General features: G+C 40.1%; 1 protein-coding gene across 1 annotated transcript in view; it reads left to right on the forward strand.

Moving 5' to 3' along the window:
• The first annotated feature begins 700 nt into the window (after positions 1–700).
• Positions 701–19,954, forward strand: part of LOC138667805 (alpha-2-macroglobulin-like) — a 130,487-nt gene continuing 111,233 nt past the window's right edge. The window contains exons 1-8 of the mRNA XM_069755896.1: positions 701–830; positions 8,836–9,019; positions 10,024–10,183; positions 12,871–12,923; positions 13,125–13,145; positions 13,367–13,520; positions 13,772–13,856; positions 15,216–15,339. Of these exons, the coding sequence (XP_069611997.1) occupies positions 763–830; positions 8,836–9,019; positions 10,024–10,183; positions 12,871–12,923; positions 13,125–13,145; positions 13,367–13,520; positions 13,772–13,856; positions 15,216–15,339 (849 nt within the window). The 5' untranslated portion in view covers positions 701–762. The remainder of the gene's footprint in view (positions 831–8,835; positions 9,020–10,023; positions 10,184–12,870; positions 12,924–13,124; positions 13,146–13,366; positions 13,521–13,771; positions 13,857–15,215; positions 15,340–19,954) is intronic.

Below are 19,954 nucleotides of genomic sequence, written 5' to 3' on the forward strand. Positions count from 1 at the left end.
TTGTTGTTTATTACATCATATGTACTGCTTAGGCTACGTTCACATTAGCGTTGTGCGGGGCAGCGTCAGCAACGCAACGCACAACGCATGCAAAAACGCATGCACAACGCAGCTTTTTGTGATGCATGTGTTCACTTTTGCATGATTTTTGGCGCAGAAAAAACTGCATCATGCAGCATCCTCTGCGCCCTGACAGTTGCGCCACAGTGACGCATGCGTCACAAAACGCAAGAGCAACGCATGTCCATGCGCCCCCCATGTTAAATATAGGGGCGCATGACGCACGCGTCACCGCAGCTGCCCCCGACGCAACGCTAATGTGAACGTAGCCTTAGTTAGTAAAAACTCTATTTGTAGTCGGCTCATATGTATTTAATTATTCTGTTCAATATATGCATATTTGCAATACAGCAATCATTTAAGCTATAAAAACTCCTTCCTTTTTGTTTAATGTTCTCAGTTTGCATAGAAAAAAATGATGATAAATTACCTTTAAACGGTCCACCATAATAGTTTAGTGAGATCTCAAGAAGACTTTTATGCATGCCATTCGAATATGCTGTTCTCAAAGGGTTAAACAATTCAAAGCCAGGACAAAAGTGTTTTGTTTCATCCATGTGAAATCTCTCCAAAACCATTGGCTGACCAATCAGTGGTTAACAAATATTTGATGTGCCTGTTCCCTGTACAATGTCCATCTTGTATGTTCAACTACAAGACTATTCGGGAGTGTGAAGATAAAACTCTCTTAGCTTTTTTACAATGGGACACTGGATATTCTGTTTGGGGATAGTCATATTGCAAATCTTAGCAGTGTTTGAAGCAAAACTGTAAGTGAAATTTATTTTACTTTGTATTGTAAAAATATGATACTTCATAGAGCACATGCAGATTAGGCAGATTTCTCAGTGGTAAAGCTTCTGCATATTTAGCTATAACATTGCATGCAGTTATTGTCAATGATTTGCCACAGATTTCACCTGTTGGATGGCAAATGTTGAAACTCGCAATGCATTCTACACAAAATCCTTTCAATCTACAAATCTCATGCTGTAATTTCAGAAAAGCATTTGCCCATTTCTTTTTTACAAAATACTCTAGTGAGCTATATGCCAAATAGGATTGTCATAGGGGTACATAACTACTTTCCTGGTACCTCTGTATGACTCCAATTTGATATCTAGGTGTAGAAGGGTTCAAAAAGGAACTATTGCCATCTTCCAGATAGGACTTAGGTTGCAAAAATCTGACTTTTGTGTTTTGGATTGTCAAAGACTGCGTTAAAATTTATTAGGCTACTTTCACACTAGCGTCGTACGACGCATGTCGCAATGCGTAGTTTTGGTGAAAAAACGCATCCTGCAAAATTGCTTGCAGGATGCATTTTTCTCCATAGACTAACATTAGCGACGCATTGCGACGCTTTGCCACACGTCGCAACCGTCGTGCGACGGTTGCGTCGTGTTGCGTCGGACCGTCGAAACCAAAAAACGTTGCATGTAATGTTTTTTGGTGCGTCATGTCCGCCATTTCCAACCGCGCATGTGCGGCCGGAACACCGCCCCTCCTCCCCGCAGCTCAGAATGGGGCAGCAGATGCGTTGAAAAACTGCATCCGCTGTCCCCGTTGTGCAGCGTTGTACGTTGTGCGTCGTACGATGCTAGTGTGAAAGTAGCCTTAGTTGCTTTTCGGGTGCTGTGACCCTGTTTTGATTGCTACCTGACTATCTACAGTAAGTTGCCTAATTATTATGAAAATTTCTTATTTGTGCAGTATTTTGATACGCAAAGTAATAATATATATTGGGTTTTCCCTACGACTTTTCGGGAGAAGTATGCACTATTGCTAGGAAAAAACTTGGGGGAAAAGTGGATATAAATCTGCGTTGTCAGAGGTCAAATGTGGCTTGTCCTGATGAAGAGTCTTGAACGCCTCGAAACATGCTGACAAATAAAAACCGCATCCATACTATTTTGGACCTCATGGACCTTTCCCTCCAAGTTTGTATCTCATCTTATTGGTGGATCTGCGGCATCCTTTTCTAACAAGCCAGGATAGGAGTTGTGACTGTTACAACCCCATCATGTTAGCAAATTATTTTTTATTATTTCATTTGTAAACTGGATGAGACCTTATTTTGCTCTTTGCCATTCCAGTTTTTAATTTATTCACTCTATTGCTAGGTAGCATGATGCTCATACTGTTCTAAATGCACTGTAATTCTTATTTGTAATACTCACTACTGCTTTATGTGTGTTTTTATGCAAAAGTACAACAGATACACTGTACAATAAACGATGCAGTAATTTACAGAAAAGCCGCATGAGCTTCAATAAAGCCCTGTCAAGATACTATTGGTAGTGGTTACGAGGTGTAGGTGCTTCTGAGTAGGATTAATGACTGCATTATAAGAATTAATTAAATGAGCTGCTAGTGAGACATCTGTGTTAGAGGACTTGGTAAGGTCAGCCCCATTAGCACATCTACACCTCTATAAAATGTTGCAGAGGCCAGAAAGGGCTTATGTTTCCCACTGGCAATGGTCAGACACACACATATGGTGCCGCATGGTAGGAGGAGAAGTATCTGCCTCCTAGCTACCTAGCTGGCAAATGGGGGAGAGTAGAAGGCACCATATTAGTCGCCAATCAATAAGTGATCAATTAATCTGTGGAAAGGTGATTACTTTTTTCCCTGGAGAACCCTTGTAAGTGCAACTCTACTGCGGCATTCCAAGAATTTAATCTCTAATGGAAATAAAGAATCTTCTCCTGATTAATATAAGAGAGAACAAATGACTGCTATTTACAACAAAATCCACCAGACCAAGACCAATAAAACTACATATAAGGGAGAAATACCCCAACACACTGATCAGACCAAATAGTGACCGAATAATGCCACATATAAGGAACAAATACCATCACACCATGACCAGACCACATATTACTAGTGCATAGTGACAAAATAATACCACATACAGGAGATAAATATCACCTCATCTTGGCCAAACCACATATTACGAGCATATAGTGACCAAATAATACCACATACAAGGAACAAATACCATCACACCATGGCCAGACCACATATTACCACCACATAGTGAGCAAATACAACCACATACGGGGGATAAATATAGCAACACAATGACCTGACCACATATTATCAGCATATAGTGATCAAATAATGCCACATACAAGGGAGAAATGCCACCGCACCATGACTGGATTACATATTCCATCACATAGGGACCAAATAATACCACATACTATACAAGGGAGAAATACCATCATACCATGACAGGACCACAAATTACCACCTCATAGTGAACAAATACTAGAATACTGATTCTGAATAAAAACCACAATATTAACAACACTGTTATTACCACCAGTGACATTATACTCTTTGCTTTGTACATAGTATACAGAGTATAGTGAGCATGTATATGTGATACACTGACTTACCAGTTACTTCTCTAGGTGAAGTCCTTCATCTTGGCTTTTCTTCTTCATCTGGCACAGACCACCATCACTTCTTCTAACCAGGACTCATCTCTTCAGATAATAGCACACAGTTATCAATAGCTGATCACCGCTAGAGCACATTCTCCACTTATTATCCAACTTATACTGTCTTCCAGATGAATTAAAAAGGTGACATGGTGCTGCCTTGCACAGTAACAAGACCTCCCTTTTGTTCCCCCATGGAAAACAGTCTCCTAAAAAATAAATTGTATTACAGCAGTAATTTTCCCTAATTGTCCCCTACAGTAATTAAGCCCATCCACTTGCCACCATAAACTAATAATGCATGATCCTCATTATGACCCCATAAAGTAATTCAGTCCCTTATCCTTGTCCCTTTTATATAATAATGTGCTCCATCCTAGACCCCTATGTTGTTCCATCTTTGGCCACTATGTCCCTTGGCCATCCTGGTCCCAACATATCCCTTGGTTATCCTGGCCCCCATATGTCACTTGTTCATCCTGGCCCCATATGTCCCTTGTCCATCCTGGCCCCCATATGTCCCTTGTCCACCTTGGCCCCCATATGTCCATCCTGGCTCCTCATATATCCATCCTGGTCCCTATATGTACCTTTTCCTGGCCCTACATCATGCCGCATCCACAGAAGAAAAAAATATTCTCTTACCTGCCTGCTCTCCCATGCCTCCCTTGGAAAACAGTCACACTGGTGTTAATATGGCTGCTGATCTAGTAGAGGCCAGCGTTTGATGTGAGTGCCCCTGGAGCAGATGGCACATGACAGTGACATCATACACCAGAGACGTAATACGCACCAACTTCAGAGTTCATTGTGACGTGCGATGCAGCTGATCAAGTAATGAATGCCATGTGTGTGTGCCCCTGCGCATACTCTACCTGCGCTTTTAAAGGGCCCATGCCCTCAATCTCTCTTCTCCACAGCAATGGCCCTTCAGGGATTTCCCCGATACCCCACTAGGCCAATCCGACCACATCCGCCTCCTCCTCCACTTGGACCAGTTCTTATTTTTTATTTCTACTCTGCTTAGCGTAGGGATAGGACACAGCTGTAGTGAGGGACAGTATTAGGGGTTGCATGTGTGCAATTTTCTAAAAACACTCTCTATGTATACTGTGCACCCTGTGTCTGTGATAGTATCGTGCGTAAAGAAAAAGTTTTTATAATCTTCAACTATGTTGGTGGGAGTGATGTACATCTAAACATATTTTCTACTCTTATGCAAGCATTTTTTGATCCTACAAAGTAAATGGAGCAATTTGCTCTCAATAACTGTGGTGAGCCAATTGTATTATCCAAAATCTATCATTTTTATTAGTAACTCACTCACAAATATAAAATACAGTAACAACATCCAAGTACATTGCCAAGTGAAGAGGAAGGGAAGAGATCCAGATCCAACACGTCTCCAACAAATTCAATAAATGCCACAAATGATGGCACACAATCTCAATACATCAGTATAGTTAACTGTTGTGAATTCTGTGGCAGAGCTCCCTCCTGTGGTCACAAGTGGTACTTCGGCTGATTCTCTCTGGGAGCTTCCGTTTGTGGAGGAAACTGGTACTGCTGCTTCTGAGTTTCCTTCCTCAGGTCATCTGGTGAGGTCGTTAGGTGCTTCTCTACTTAACCCCACCTAATGCTTTGATTCATGCTTCCTGTCAATGTTCCAGTGTTGGACTTGTGTTTCTCTGGATCATTCCTGTGGCCTGCTGCTCTGCATAGCTAAGTGCTTCTTTGCTATTTGTTGCTATTTTTTCTGTCCAGCTTGTCTATTTGTTTTGCTGGAAGCTCTGGGACGCAAAGGGTGTACCTCCGTGCCGTTAGTTCGGTACGGAGGGTCTTTTTGCCCCTTTGCGTGGTTTTCTTTAGGGTTTTGTGTAGACCGCAAAGTTATCTTTCCTATCCTCGTTCTGTCTAGAATATCGGGCCTCACTTTGCTGAATCTATTTCATCCCTACGTTTGTCTTTTCATCTTACTCACAGTCATTATATGTGGGGGGCTGCCTTTTCCTTTGGGGTATTTCTCTGAGGCAAGGTAGGCTTATTTTTTCTATCTTCAGGCTAGTTAGTTTCTCAGGCTGTGCCGAGTTGCATAGGGAGCTTTAGGCGCAATCCACGGCTGCCTCTAGTTGTGTTTGGAGAGGATCAGGGATTGCGGTCTGCAGAGTTCCCACGTCTCAGAGCTCGTTCTATTATTTTGGGTTATTGTCAGATCACTGTATGTGCTCTGACCTCCATGTCCATTGTGATACTGAATTGCCTTTCATAACAGTTAACTACCATAGGGGACAACACCAGTCTAACCGTAGCATAGGTATAAATATAAACACAATGAGGCTTAGTAATATCTACATACCAGTGTTACTCCACTATCTACATATCAATATATATATGTAAACTCAAAGGGGTATGGTAAGTACCTGCATGCAAATGTTGCTGCCTTGTCTACATAGAAAGTGCCGATCATAGTGCAAAACACAAAAAATTCTTACCCATGTGGGGGGAAAAAAACGTGGATAGATGACCCAGGAAGTGTATATCGATAGCCCCGACATGCGTTTTGCGTTTTCGGGCTTCTTCGGGAGGCAGGCATGTCTGTGATAGTAGTGTGCCAAAAGCTACTGTGAGTATTCTCAAACCCATATCTGTGGGATTACTTTCCCAAAAGATGCTATGTATTCTTTAAACTATATCTGTGGGAGTACTTTGCCAAAAGCCACTGTGTGTATTCTTTAACCCATATCTGTGGGAGTACTGTGCTTGTAAGCCGCTGAGTGTACTTTGTAACCTGGCATGTGGGGGTACTGTGCCCTATTGTCTGGGTGTGAAATTTTTAATCAGCTTCTCTGTATGAAATGTGGAAACATGCTTTGCGGGTGAAATTTGTTATCAGCTTCTGTGGGGGAAATGTGAAAACTTGCTATGTTGGTAAAATTTGTTATTACCTTCTGTGTGGGTACTGTGGCCAAAAGCCTCTGTGTGGTGATGAGCGAGTATACTCATTGCTCGGGTTTTCCCGAGCACACTCGAGTGGTCTCCGAGTATTTGTGACTGCCTGCTTGGAGATTTAGTTTTTGTTGACGCAGCTGCATGATTTACAGCTTATAGCCAACCTGAGTACATGTGGGGGTTGCCTGGTTGCTAGGGAATCCCCACATGTAATCAAGCTGTCTAGTAGCTGCAAATCGTGCAGCTGCGGCAAGGAAAGCTAAATCTCCGAGCAGTCACAAATACTCGGAGACCACCCGAGTGTGCTCGTGAAAACCCGAGCAACGAGTACACTCGCTCATCACTACCTCTGTGTACTCTGCAGCCATGTCTGTATGAGTAGTGTGCCTAAAAATATGTTTCTCTACTTTTGTGGCCAGGCCTAATGCTTGGTAAAAGATTTAACTACTCAATTACAGAACCTCTAAATTGTCATGGATGGCTATTCTGTCTCACTACATCAGTTGCTGACTCAGTTGAGAAGCGGTTAATTTTGCTTGATTGCTGCCTTCCTTGGATGTGGTTCATGTTTATCAGGTCGTCTCTCCAGAATAGAACCCAAATTCTCCCTACTGTGTGTACTCTGCAACTCTACCTGTGGGCGATTTGTCATTGAATGGCTAATAAGAGTGCCTCCAGTTCCTTCACTTATAAGAGTGCCTCCAGTTCCTTCACTTTGTGTTCCACTCGATCCCCTCTTAATCATGGCACCAGTTCGAATAAACAAGAAAATAGAAACTGAGTATAATTTAATTATCCCTAGCTGAAGTATTCAGGCTTGGTTGCCTGCTTTGAACACAATTTTTTTCAAGTGAAACACTTCTGGCACCTGGGACCAAAAGGCAACATCGTTGGAGAGGCGACCCAAGGCAATGGGGCTGGAACTGTTGGTGGCAAGCCTCGAGGCAGACCGCCAGCTGTAACCAGAGTCAAACTACGAGCTTTTTATCTGTGGTTGCTCTATTGTACATTACTGAAGATAGAAGTTTGGCTCTGTGGGTGAAATTTGTAATCTGCCTCTGCAGGGGTTCTCTGCCCCATGCTCTGTGGGTGAAATTCTTAACAGGACTGTTAGTTGCAAGTCTCAACTGCGGACTGTCAGTTCGATCCAAGATCATGCTACCAGATTTTCATTGACGGCATTTGTAATGTACACAACTGGAGCTGAAATTTTGAAGCTCTGGGGAAATGTGAAAACATTAATTTGTAAAGCGCTGCGGAATATGTTGGCGCTATATAAATAAAATTATTTTTATTATTATTATTATTACTATTAAAACATGCTATGTTGGTGAAATATTTAAGAAGATTCTGTATGGGTACTGTGCCCCATGGTCTATGGGTGAAATTTGTTACCTGCTTCTGAAGGGGTACTCTGCCCCATGTTCTGTGGGTGAAATTTTTAACTGGACTGCCAGTGTCATGCATTGTGGCGGACCGCCAGTTCGATCCAAGATCATACTACCAGCTTTTTGTTAGCGGCTGCTGGTAAAATTTAGGAGCTGTGGGAGAAATGTGAAAACATGCTCTGTGGGTGAAATTTGTAATAAGATTCTGTGGGGGTACTCTGCACCATGCTCTGTGGATAACATTTTTAAGAAGATTCTATGGGGGTACTCTGTCCCATGATTGGTGGGTGAAATTTGCAATCAGCTAATGTAGGGGCACTCTGCCCCATGCTCTGTGGGTGAAATTTGTAAGAAGATTCTGTGGGGATACTCTGCATCATGCTGTCGGTGAAATTTGTAAGCTGCTTCTGTGGGGGTACTCTGTCCCAGGTCTTGTTAATTACATTTTTAAGAAGATTCTTTAAGGGTACTGTGCCCCATGGTCTGTGGATGAAATTTGTAAGCTGCTTGTGTGAGGGTAATCTGACCCATACTCTGTGGTTGAATTTTTTAACTGGACTGGTGGTGGCAAGCCTCAGTCTCTGTGAGGGCACTGTTAAAATATTTCTGTTGTTCATTTACATCCTATTTTAACATGATTGCTATTGGTGACAGCCATTTTCCTATCCGCATTTGGTTACAGGACAATTGTCCTGCTTTTACCCCTATTTGTCTTCCTTTTGCAGCCCTCTAGCCCTTACTCCGATCATTTTACATCCATTTTACAGCACTGAAGTACAGGTCCTCATTGACTTGAATGAGGTTCAGAGTCTGAGGTCAAGTTCGAGTCCCAAACCGTACTTTTGAGTCTAAGAGAACTAGAACATCCACAAGTTTACTCATCACTATTGACCCATATATCCTGAAATATAACCTTTCCTGCTGCTTCCTGTCTCCTCATTTTCTTTATAACAATATCTAATCTTATATGTCTTCCTTGCCAGGCACTATGCCGTCCTCTTCCCATCAGAGTTGCATAGCCAGCAGATAGAAAACATCTGTCTACAATTGCAGAATGCTGAAGGAGAGAGCAACTTGAAAATATCTCTAAATCTGAGTAACAAGGACACCATACTCTTAGAAAAAATATTCCAGCAAGACACCACATTCACTTGCTTCAGCCTTCAGGTAAAAGTGGTCACTGTGGACTTTAAAGGTACCTTCACACTCAGCAACTTTACAACGAGAACGACAGCGATCCGTGACATTGCAGCGTCCTGGATAGCGATCTCGTTGTGTTTGACATGCAGCAGCGATCAGGATCCTGCTGTGATATCGCTGGTCGGAGCTAGAAGGCCAGAACTTTATTTGGTCGTCAGGTCGGCGTGTATCGTCGTGTTTGACAGCAAAAGCAACGATACCAGCAATGTTTTAACATGGAGCTAACAACCAGCGAGAACGAGAAGTGAGTCGCCGTTACGTCACTGGATCGCTCCTGCATCGTTCTGGAGCTGCTGTGTTTGACGTCTCTACAGCGACCTAAACAGCGACGCTGCAGCAATCGGCTCATTGTCTATATCGCTGCAGTGTCGCTGAGTGTGACAGTACCTTAAGAGGTCACTGATTATCTTTCGAAATTCCATAAGAAAAATGCATATAATACAGTACAGGGTGGCCCAACAAGAGGTATGCAGATTACATGAGGAAACATTCACACTGACACACAACAAAAGAAGTTTATTTGCATTTTATTACATTGTTTGATGGTTATATTTACATATGTTTAACACTGTTTAATCTGGTCAGCACTCGAAATGTCCTCCATCAACTTGCAACATTCTGTATCTGTACCTATCTTTGAGCCACCCTGTATATAAGCTATGTGATATATATTTTCTGAACTGCTATTTTAGACAACTAAAGGAGAAGACCTAAAGCATGAACACCCTCGATGCAATCCAAAATCTCCAGCAAAACATGTTTTTTTTCCATGAGACAAACCCTTCAAATTAAAAACAGCAGAAAAAAAGCTTAATAGCTAAAAAAGTTATAAAGATGATTCTAGAGACTAGTTAATGTCATAAACCATTAAGCTGCTTCATACATTAGTAATTGTGAATGTTTGAAGTTACATTATCATTGATTCATTTTTTTCTTTAGCCTTACATATTTGTACTATTTTATTTCTGTAGGTTCCCATTGCTGAAGAAGATGTGTCGGTTGGCATATTAACGATCTCTATTGAGAGTTCAGGGGAATTAATTAATAAAAGTAGTAAAGTTCTAGTTAAGAAGCAACTCTACAAAACTCTTGTCCAGACAGACAAACCTGTGTACAAACCAGGACAAACTGGTAAGAAAAATTTAAAGTACGTTAAAAGCGTGTAGTGGGTCTCTTGTATCAGAATGACTAGATAAATGTGTTTAGTGTGCAGCCTTACTTTTTTTTATTTGGTGAACTACTTGACACACACAGCACACCACAAAATGGACATGGTGGTAGCCGTACTGAGGGATTGCTGCTGCTTCCTCATCACACCCTGACGTTCCTGTTTGGACCTTAAGTCCCGGACATCACGGGAGGTAACCCACAGACAAGCCACCGACCCTTGCAGACTGCCTCGCTTTTCACGTGCTTCAAGATCTAACATCTCCACACCTGCTTCCCTCAGTGCTTCTTCTGTCTCTTTTATCTGTAACTCACCACACAACTACTACCACTCCTTCTAGAACAATTCCTCTCACTCTGCTCTAGCTCCTCCCACTACCTCAGAAAGGCACTCTCCCTGCCACTACACTGGCTCCGCCCCCTTTCTCAACCGTCACTACTCTGACTGAAACCAGTTGTCATCACAATCTAATCTCCTACTCTACAGCGCCCCCTAGCACTAACCCACAACTACACTGCCATAACCCTTACCAATGCTGACCTACCACTGCCACTGACTGTCCTTATTCCTGTCCCTAACACACAGATATCAGAACAGTGTCAGCCATTATCATATTAAACAGTGTCAGCTTTCATAAACTGGGCACACAGCAAACACAAAACGTACCCAGTTTCATTAGGTAGGCATGCACAGGAATGCAGGGCTCAAACCAATGGCCTGCACACCCCCTTACAGACTCAAATTAGTTAATGCAAAAATGTGTACACCCCCCATTAAAAGCAACATCTAGCATTTTGTACGATCTCAATGATTTTTAATGACACCGCCAAGTTTTTTAGGCATGGAATGAACGAGTTGGCAACATATTGCAACAGCTACCGTTTTCCATTCTTCAAGAATGAGCTCTGAGTCTGGATGCAGGATGGAGAGTGATGCTCATTTTTCTAAAATCATTTTTTCTAAATGCATACTGCCTACAGTGAAACATGGTGGTGGCAGTGTCCTTATGTTGGGCGACATGAGTGCTGCTGATGTCGGGGAACTATATGTCATTGATGATACCAAGAATTCAGAGATGTGCTGCTGTATATTAAAAGATTAGGTCTGGGCTAGAGATGAACAAATGAATTCGAGTGAAAATCAATTCGAATAAAATTTTCAAAAATTCACATTTATCAAAATGTATAGTTTTTGTAATACACCTCCGCTTGGATTCAGAAACATGGTGGGGCTGGCTGCCATTTTGCAAAATCATAAAGGTCCATCAAAAATAAAAATATAAAACACTTATTCTAACCTTACCACTCCCCTATCTAGCCTCTCACTGTTCCCCTTCAATCTCTGTCGTATCTTCTTATCACCACCACTCATGCTGAAATCCCATGTGCACACAAGATCACATTGTCAAGACATGCGGAGTGACCTTTTGTACGCAGAAATGTACTAGAGCCAGAAGTTGCTGCCTTAAGGTACCGTCACATTTAGCGACGCTGCAGCGATCTAGACAATGATGCCGATCGCTGCAGCGTCGCTGTGTGGTCACTGGAGAGCTGTCACACAGACAGCTCTCCAGCGACCAATGATGCCGAAGTCCCCAGGTAACCAGGGTAAACATCAGGTTACTAAGCGCAGGGCCGCGCTTAGTAACCCAATGTTTACCCTGGTTACCAGCGTAAACATAAAAAAAAAAAAACACTACATACTTACATTCCGGTGTCTGTCCCACGGCGCTCTGCTTCTCTGCACTGACTGTGAGCGCCGGCCGGAAAACACAGCGGTGACGTCACCGCTGTAATCTGCTTTCCGGCCGGCGCTTACGCTGGTAACCAGGGTAAACATCGGGTTACTAAGCGCGGCCCTGCGCTTAGTAACCCGATGTTTACCCTGGTTAACAGTGAAGACATCACTGAATCGGCGTCACACACGCCGATTCAGCGATGTTTGCGGGAGATCCAGCGACGAAATAAAGTTCTGGACTTTCTGCTCCGACCAACGATGGCACAACAGGATCCTGATCGCTGCTGCCTGTCAAACTCAACGATATCGCTATCCAAGACGCTGCAACGTCACGGATCGCTAGCGATATTGTTCAGTGTGACGGTACCTTAACATAAACAGGCAGGGATTTCGGTGCATGCAGTGGTGATAGGAAGATGCAACGATGATGGTAAGTACAGTAGCACAGAGGCCAGAGAAGGGAACAATTTGATGAATATAAGGAGTTTTTTAAATTTACATATTAAGTCTTGGGTTTGGAAAGACTACAGAGCATAATAAGACATTCCATAACTTCTTTCCAAATCAAGTTTCCTTGGAAAATTTGCACATGTCTGATATGCTCATCTCCAGTCTGCGCCACTGAAAAAAACCATTATGTTGGCTACTAGATCAAAATGTTTCCTAAAAGACAGTAAGGGGTTTTATTTATCACAAGATTTGGTACCATCCTTTTTCCAATTAATTCGAGGGCAGCTGCTCTGTAAGGTTTACATAGCCTGCTGGTTGTCCTGCTGAGCATCGGGGGTACTGTATCATCACATTTACAGATGTATCTGCCAGCATAAACACTATAGGGACTTTCAAGAAATATTTGGTCAACCTTTATTTAAAGGATTTTTCAGTGATGATGATTTTTTTTTTCTTGTCATAGTAAACTTCAGAATTCTGTCCATTAATGAAGATTTTAAACCAGAAAATATTTCGGTAAGTCACAAATAAAAGTGAAAAAAAATGTTTTTGGCTGGTGTTAGGTCTTATGAGCGCAGACAAAGTAGTGGTCCACACAGTGCCAGGTACCAATGCTCCAAATGTACGTACAATATATAAAAATAAATAAGTAAAATAGCAACATTTTGCATTTCTGGAATATTTTAAAACAAAAAAAAACTGTGTTTTTTTCCTTAGATCCCTGTGATAGAAGTACAGGTAAGAAAATATATCAAGAAATAATAGCAACAACAATAATGTAAGGCATCATATTGGATGCGTAGATCAAATGATTAGAAACTGAAACTTCATTAATCTTTTTGATTTGTGTAATTTTTTTAACGATTTTTTTTTCAGAATTAGTTATTTTTGTTAACATTTTTTAAAAAATGTTAATTTATAAGTTTGATCATTGTCTAAATTGAGTTTGATACTTTCAGGACCCAGAAAAAAACAGGATTGGTCAATGGTTAAATGTGAACCTCCATCAAGGGATTGCTGAGTTCTCTCTCGTCCTCTCCTCTGAGCCCACCCTGGGGGAATATTCCATTAAACTGAAAGGCAAATCCTATACCTTCACTGTAGAGGAATATGGTGAGGAAATCGTTTGTCCAATATCTAACATGTGTTTTCTCAAAGGGGCCATCCGGGTTTAATGTTTGATTGCCCATGGCAGAAAATAACAAACTGACCACTTTTCAGATGCAGCTCCCCATGGCTGCCAGGGAGGGTGAATATTGGCACGTTTGTTATTTTCTGATTCTGCAATCCTACTGGGAATTAAAACTTAAAACCAAAACAACCTCTTTCATGGTTTTCAACTTGTGTCTATTATGTCTCTTCAGTTCTTCCAAAATTTGAGGTCGATATCCAGTTTCCTAAGTATGTTATGTTTAACAGTAAAGAGTTTCCAGTTCAAGTTTGTGGCAAGTAAGTAAAAAAAACTGGGACCTTGCTCCATACAATTGTATTGAGCGATTCCACGGTCACTAGGTGGTCACACCCACTGGGCAGCATCACTAGACGCTCGATGCAAGTGTATGGAGCGAGGCCGCACTCACCAGATGGGCTCTGGCTGTGAGTGTGTATAACGTATACGTACCCAATGGTCCTGGCTCTGAAACTGCAAATCCTCTTAGTGCACAGTGCGTGCGCTGTGGGTTTTCATAAGTCTGCAGTCATACTGAGTGACTGCAGACTTATTAATTTGGACCAGACAACCATTTTCAGTCATAGGTCAGGGTGAGTAATATAGATCAAAGGTGATGGTGCAGAGGAGCGGGCCTTGATGGTCGGCACGTGTATTAGTGGGGCCTAGTCCAGTAGGTCATACAGAAGGGCAGATAGACAAGCGGAGCAAGGAACCATACATAAAGTGGACCACAATGTGTAGATACATACAGGAACATTATATCTATAGGCAATCCTTGACTTCCCACGGGCAAATGGTTAATAGCAGAGCCGTATTCAGGGACTTGAAATAGGCAGATTGTTAATGGCAGAAATATATGCAAGAACACACAACAGCCGCCCTTCAAACCTGAGACAACTGGAGAACTTTGCTCAACAAGAGTGGGCCAAAAGGCCTGTGTACTGATGTAGAAGTTTCAGTGAGAGTTACAGAAATCGTTTGTTTGTGGTTATTGTAATTGTGCAACAAAATATTGAGTTAACTTCGGTTAAAGTAAGACAAACCCTCAATGGTCACTGAATTAACTTGAATCTGACACAAGTAATTTTCCATTTAAGCTTACTGAATATCAGCTAATGAAAATCTGACATTACTTTTGAATTTTGGTTCAAAAGAAAAATGTAAAAAAAAACTAATAAAAATGACCTTAATTTTGTTTGTGTGTATGAATAAATATAACCACCATACCAAAACTTAGCTATCACTTAGTACAAAATTTAAACATAGAAGCAATCCCTTGCCTAATATATTTATGTAGAATGCCTAATCATGCTTTCGTACTTTACATCTGGCATGATAGGATGCGATAATTTTCATTTGAAACATTTTTTGCAACAACGATCTTACTTTTATATCTTTTATATCTTTTTTGAGGGGTCATAAAAGTAGAGAAAACCAGAATTTCTGAAATAATCTTTTAGTGAGTAAATTATATAACAATAAAATATTTCTTGTCAAAGCTTCTAATAGCAGTTTTTCTTTTTTCATAACATGATGTATTTGCCATTTATTTCTTATTTTCCAGTTATGTATCTTTATATGAGTTGTTGTGTGGTATCAATGCCTATAATTTTATTCTAATCTTTCTAATATCTTAGATACACATATGGGAAACCAGTCCAGGGAAATTTTAACGCTTCTATTTGTCGTGAAGCTTTTTTATACCGTTATTGGAGGGTGCAACCAAAGGTGCAAACTTTATGTGCTAATTTCAGAGGAAAGGTGAGGTCATATTTTTTATGTCATCAACTTTAAGGCATCAAAGAAGTAAAAAACAAATTCTCCCCAAATCATAGGGTCATAGAATGTAAGAGTTGGAAGGCACCTCCAGGCTCATCATCCCAACTCCCTGCTCAATGCAGGATTCACTAAACCATCTCAGACAGATGTCCGTTCAGCCTCTGTTTGAAGACTTCCATTGAAGGAGAACTCACCACCTCTCGTGGCAGCATATTCCACTCATTGATCCCCCTCACTGTCAAAAAGTTTTTTCTAATATCTAATCTGTATCTAATCTGTATCTTCTCCCTTTCAGTTTCCATTACTTCTCATATATCCATGTGCAAATAAGAATAAGGATGATCCCTCTACATACTGTGACATCCCATCAGATATTTGTAGACAACTATTGTCTTCTCTTAGCTCTCTTTGTTTGCAAGCTAAACATTCCCAGATCCTTTAACCATTCCTTGTAGGACATAGTTTGCAGTCCGCTCACCATCCTGGAAGCTCTTCTCTGAACTTTCTCTAGTTTTCCAATGTCTTTTTTAAAATGTGGTGCCCACACAGTATTCCAGATGAGGTCTGACCAAGGAAGAGTAGAGGGGGATAATTATTTCACGTGATCTAGACTCTGTGCTTCACTTACATCCCAAAACTGTGTTTGCCTTTTTTGCTGTTGCATCAGATTGTTGACTCATGTGCAGTCTGTGATCTATTAGTATACCTAAGTCTTTTTCATTCTTGCTGTTGCTTAGTTCTATTCCTCACATTCTTTAGCTGTAATTTTCATTTTTCTTGCCCAGAATCTTGCATTTCTCCCAATTAAATACCATTCTGTTAGTCGCTGCTTATTGTTCAAGTTTATCTAGATCCTTCTGAATCCTTTCTCTGTCTTCTCTAGTGTTAGCTATCTCTCCTAGCTTTGGATCATCTGCAAATTTGATTAGTTTACCTTCAGTTGCCTAATCAAGATCATTTTTTAAAAATGTTGAACAACACTGGGGCCAGCACAGAGCCTTGTGGTACCCCACTTAAAACACTCTTCTAATTAGATGTACCACCATTTGTCACCACTCTTTGAGTACAATTACTGAGCCAGTTATGAATCCACCTAAACATAGCCTTGTCATGAGATACTTTATCAAATGCTTTGCTGAAGTCGAAATATACTATATGTACCGCTTTTCCCTGATCCACCCAGCCAGTGATTCCATCACTGAAGGAATTTAGATTAGTCTGTGGCATGACTTGTTTGCTACAAACCCCAGCTTGCTCTGGTTAATTACTGTATTCTTATCCAAGTACTTACATACGTGTTGTTTAATAATTTGTTCAAACTTCTTTCTTGGTATAGACGTAAGGCTCACTGGCCTGTAATTTCCTGGCTCCATCTTCTTTCCTTTTTTGAATATGGGGACAACATTTGCTCTTCTCCTAACTTCTGGGACTTCTGTTCTCCAGGAATTTTCAAAGATTTTAATACTACACTGATACTAAAGATATCTGATACTTCTTATTCAATCTTCAATCAAACTAGTTGATTGCCCCATCTTGACCTTGTCCAGACCATAAGCTCTATTGAGCCAAATGGGCATCACATAAATTGGTGATACAACTTTGGAGGTCTTGGTATGACTTTTCTCCTACTCTTGTAATCTGGTTCGAGGGGAGCAGATTAACCTTAATTATATACTAAGTTTTTACATTACTTCCCAAATATTTTTCAGTAGGGATAAAAATTAATGTCTATGTTTCTCCATAGTAAGGTGATTTTTATGCATTATTACTTTGAGATCAAAATAAGTTTTTTTAAACTTTAAAGTATTTTCCTAGAGAGATCCTAATCTACTTTAAAATTAACTTACGTATTTATAGATGCTAGAAAAGGAAAAATTGTAAGAATCAAAAGGAAAAATAGAATTTTTCTGAAGGTTTCATACTTAATTTTGCCAAAACTTATTTACCATGATTCAGAAAGTGTTAATATATCTATAGATTAGATATTTTCCAAAAAGATTCACAGGACCAAGCTCAAGTAGTCACGTCCGTACTCTGTAGCTACCGGACAAAACCTCATACTTGCTAGAATCTTTGGCATCTCTTCACATTGGGCTTACAATCAGCAGATTACAGCAGGTATGATGCACTTTGAGGGCTTTGGACCAGGCTCTTCACATCTTTTTGAAAATCTCTCTACCAGAGATCTGTTAGTAAATAGAATTTTGTAGGAAACATTATCTGTTATGTGTTATATTATGTTTCTGTCTGATATGTTTTATCTGACCTTTCATAATACAATAAATACAGAATAGAGTTCCTGTTTAGAATATTTACAATAGCCATCAGCTAATGTTTTTTGCTTTGGAGAACCCAGCACATCTGAACATTACTTTTGGAATCCAAATGATTTCAATTGACTATGTGTAAAGCTTTAACTTTCTTGTGGTGGCGCTATTGAGGAAGTTATGCTTAAATACCTTTGATTGCTGAGGTTTCTTAATGTAGAATACTCAATCTTCAGAATATATATTTTTCTAACATGATAAAGGACCAAATTCATAATTTGAATATTTTCAAGTCACTTTTCCTTTTTTGTATTGCGGTATTTATTGACGTATTTTGTACCAAATATTTCAAAAAGGCTCATACAATTTATGAATTCTATGCAATATAAGAAAAAGCTCTTTATTTTTGTGTTTTAACCTGTGTTATAACTTTAATTAAAATGTCTCAAAATTTTGCATCAAAATGTCGGGCATACCAAAAATTACTCCAGGCATGGATTGGAGAATATTTCCGTCAAAATTTTGCAACTTTTTAGAAAGTTTTGCAAGTTTTTAGAAAGTTATACATGATGAATTAACCAAAAACATCAGGAAAATCCAAATCATAACCACAATGGCAAATTTTAAAAACAAACAGAAAACAAGTGATCACATATTTAATAGATTTTTATTTTTTTTTTAGAAACGTGCAAATCAAAAGAATAAAAGGGCGCAAATAAAAAACAGATGCAGAGCAAAAACTAGATAAGAATAAAAGAAGTGTAATTATATAGAAAATATGGTACACAAGAACCAAAATATGCACAAAAAAGCGATGAGAAAATAGAAATGTTTTCAGTCTTTGACAATACGGAAAAGATAAAAAACATAAACACTAAAAAGTGAGAAACCACAAGACGGTGCCACAGTCCCAAAGATTATAATTGCGGGCATTGAAATATATACAGTCTAAACATAGTAGTAAGGTTATTTGTGGAAAAAAACACTAAGGCTATGTGCACACGTTCAGGATTTCTTGCAGAAATTTCCTGAGCAAAACCGGACATTTTCTGCAAGAAATCTGCATGCATTTTTTGTGCGTTTTTGAGGCATTGTTTTTCGGTGCTTCCCAATGCATTAAATAACGGGAAAAACGCGAAAAATCTGCAAAATTAATGAACATGCTGCGTTTCTTACCGCAATGCGTTTTTTTTGCACAAAAATTGCGGAATGCATTCTAAATGATGGGATGCATAATGTATGCGTTTTTTATGCGTTTTTATAGTGAAAAGACGCGAAAAAAACGCAACGTATGCACACAGCCTAATAACAGTATTAACTGACACTGAAAAAACAACCCCATATGTGATCCCATATGGAACAAATCCTAAGGAAGTAAACAATAAATTAGATGTCTAGAGTCATGTTATAACAAGGAGCCATGGAATAGAGGGTAAATAGATTCCTGCTTAGGGTCTTAGAAGGCACACATGAAATAATGAATCGGGATGCTTTTTTACATTTACCCTGAAAGGGGTTGTCCACTTTCAAGACAGCCCCTTTTTTAAGTCTAATAGTCCCCCTTGCAAAAATAAAAAAAAACAATATACTAACATCCCACACCAGGATTTGTCCCCAGAGGCATTGTTATGACATATGAGCCAAGTATGCAACCAGCAGGCGCCATTTTCGGCTGAGCTATCACTTCTTCCGCTTGTCCAAAATAGTTCTTCTGCTTGTTCGCTCTAAGTAGTAAGAACGCAGTGGCCCAATCGTGACATAACAATGTTACGTCAGCCCCTGGAGACACGGTGTCATTACAGGAAGCAGGCATGTGGTATTTTATTTTATTTTTGTTTGTGTTTTTTTTATAAATGAGACTATTTATTTTAAGGATAGGTTGTCCAGGTAATAAATTGAAGGGCTGAAATGAACAGATGTGTTAAATATATGGTGCTCTGGATTCATATGTCTTCAATATACTATTATCTGATGCAGATTACCTGCAATGATGCTGGTGTTCTTATTTCTTAAGGGTTGCCTCATTCAGGCACCCTGTTTTTATTGTTGAAGCCAGTAGACCCATCTTTGTTTCCAACTGGCTTTGATGCATCCGACATTGTTTAAATCATTATATCTCCTGAAACCTGGTTCTTCATGAGGAGATGCAGCTGGTCTGGCAGACAATGCTTCGTAAGTATCTGAAATGTTCACTAGCTTGGTTTATTGTAACTCTTATAGACTTGAATGGAGAACCGTGCACATGCAAAGCTACCTGCCCGTTTATTCTCAGCCTGAATAGGAACCTTGTGGCTGCCATTAAAACATTGGAAAGGAATCCAAGGTTCCTT

This window comes from Ranitomeya imitator, chromosome 2 (assembly GCF_032444005.1).
Source record: "Ranitomeya imitator isolate aRanImi1 chromosome 2, aRanImi1.pri, whole genome shotgun sequence".
NCBI lineage: Eukaryota > Metazoa > Chordata > Amphibia > Anura > Dendrobatidae > Ranitomeya > Ranitomeya imitator.